At 55.7% G+C, this 1,764-nt stretch overlaps 1 protein-coding gene across 1 annotated transcript in view; it reads right to left on the reverse strand.

The window, feature by feature from the left end:
• The window catches only part of CTSD (cathepsin D), a gene marked incomplete at its 5' end in the record, with an annotated part of 13,500 nt that extends 11,744 nt beyond the window's left edge, over window positions 1-1,756 (reverse strand). The window contains one exon of the mRNA XM_009586959.1: window positions 1,730-1,756. Coding sequence (XP_009585254.1) covers window positions 1,730-1,756 — 27 coding nt within the window. The remainder of the gene's footprint in view (window positions 1-1,729) is intronic.
• Window positions 1,757-1,764: the final 8 nt, after the last annotated feature.

Here is a 1,764-nt window from a genome sequence, read left to right on the forward strand (position 1 = left end):
GCACAGGTATCCGATGGATACCCCTCTGCCCTGCAAGTGCATCTCTGCTGGGACTGGAAGAAACCTGGGCGGCTGAGATGTTTGCAGGGCATCCCTCTATCTGGAGGGGAGAGGATGAACAGGGAATGCTCGGTAGGTCCTGGACGGACCCATTTTTCCCCAGGCCTCCCAAAGGGGCAGAGAGCCATGTTGTGCTTAAGGAGCTGGATCAGGGCCCTGGAGAGAAGGCTGCTAGCAAGGGAAGTCAGCCTGGGGCCTTTCCAAGCCCCCCGTATATTTAATTGGGGGGGGTTCACGTCCCACATGTAAGTTCGGTGGGGGGGGGGGGGGCAGGCAAGAAAACAGGATTATCAAAGCTGCTCACCTCCTGTGCACTTAGTTTGCAGGGGTTGCTCGCTGAGTAAATAATAATCCATTGCAATTAGTCATAATGGGGAGGCAGCATTTGCTTCCAGTGATTCTGTAATTATTGCTGGGGCTTGAAAATTAAGCCCCGGTATAGGGGCTCCATACCTCATATACACAAACCCGCGAGGGGTCTCAGGGGCTGGTGGGGACCATACAGGGTGGTCTAGGGGAGGTTGTGCCTTTCATCCCACAGCTCCTCCGTCAGCAAGAGCATTTTCAGCCGGGCCGGGAGGGACCCAGCGGTCCCTTATCTCCCACTGAAGGTTGGGCTGGTCCCCCTGTGACAAGGGAGCAGAGTCCTTTCCCAAACGGCCGCCCGAGCTGTGGTTGCAAGAGACAACGCCGTGGCGCAACCGCTAGCGCCCTGGCTTTCAACACTGCCGATTAAAACACCGGTGGCCCTTCCCAGCACAGCCCTGGTGGGACAGTGCTGGCTAGGTGACAAGAGCTCCTGGGGAAGGGGAGCAGGGGGGAATATCCTGAATTAATGCCCCTATATCTGGCACCAGCTTTATTCTGCTGGCCAGTGCTCGCATCCCATCCCCCCAAGAGCCACAAGAGTACCCGGTGGGGAACCCAGAAATAGGAAAATCCACACGTGTCTGGCAGCTGGGCAAGGGCAAATGTCATGTCCTTTGTACAGCTTCTCTTTTTATTGCTGCTTCCACCAGAAGGTCCCTTTGCTTCCTAAGCTGCTGAGAAGAAGGTGGAGGTGCAGGGTGGCTTTTCCCAAGGCCATGCAGAAGATGAAGGATAGCAAGAGGAAGGGTGCTGCATCCCCAGTCCCATAGCAAGCTGGTGCCCAGTCCGAGCCCTCTCCCCGTGCCCCATGCTCGCTCTTTTATGCCCCAACACCCCAAGGAGTGGAGCATGATTTTTATGCTCCTGTCTTGCAGAAAGTGGAGCCCAAACTGGCCAGAAGATGCTAGGAAGGACTGCAAGCGAGCAGGTCCCTCTTTGCAACTGTTAATTCGTGACAAAGGGGAAAGGAAATAGGTCACAGAAGCTGCAAAGCTTCCACTCGGGTGGCAGTGGGGTGTTTATTATTATTATTACGATTATTAGTATTAGCATTTTTAGTTTAGCAATGATGGGAAGCAACTTTCGGCAACCACCCACCAAGCTGTGGGGGTGCATGAATCTCTCCTAAGGGATCAACATCTCTCCCTCCTTCACCTTCCCAGCTGTGGTGGGGTGGTGAGGCTGGCATGTCCCACCACCCCCCCGGGACCGGTACCCCCAGAAGTGATGGCTGCCCGGTCAGCATCGTGCTGGGGTCTGCCACAGCGGGGGGGTGGTCGTCAGGAGGGGCGTTACTCACATCCATGTAGTTCTTCAGGATCTCTGGGGTGGGCT

The sequence above is a fragment of the Fulmarus glacialis genome, unplaced genomic scaffold (assembly GCF_000690835.1).
Source record: "Fulmarus glacialis isolate BGI_N327 unplaced genomic scaffold, ASM69083v1 scaffold24400, whole genome shotgun sequence".
In the NCBI taxonomy this organism is placed as follows: Eukaryota; Metazoa; Chordata; class Aves; order Procellariiformes; family Procellariidae; genus Fulmarus; species Fulmarus glacialis.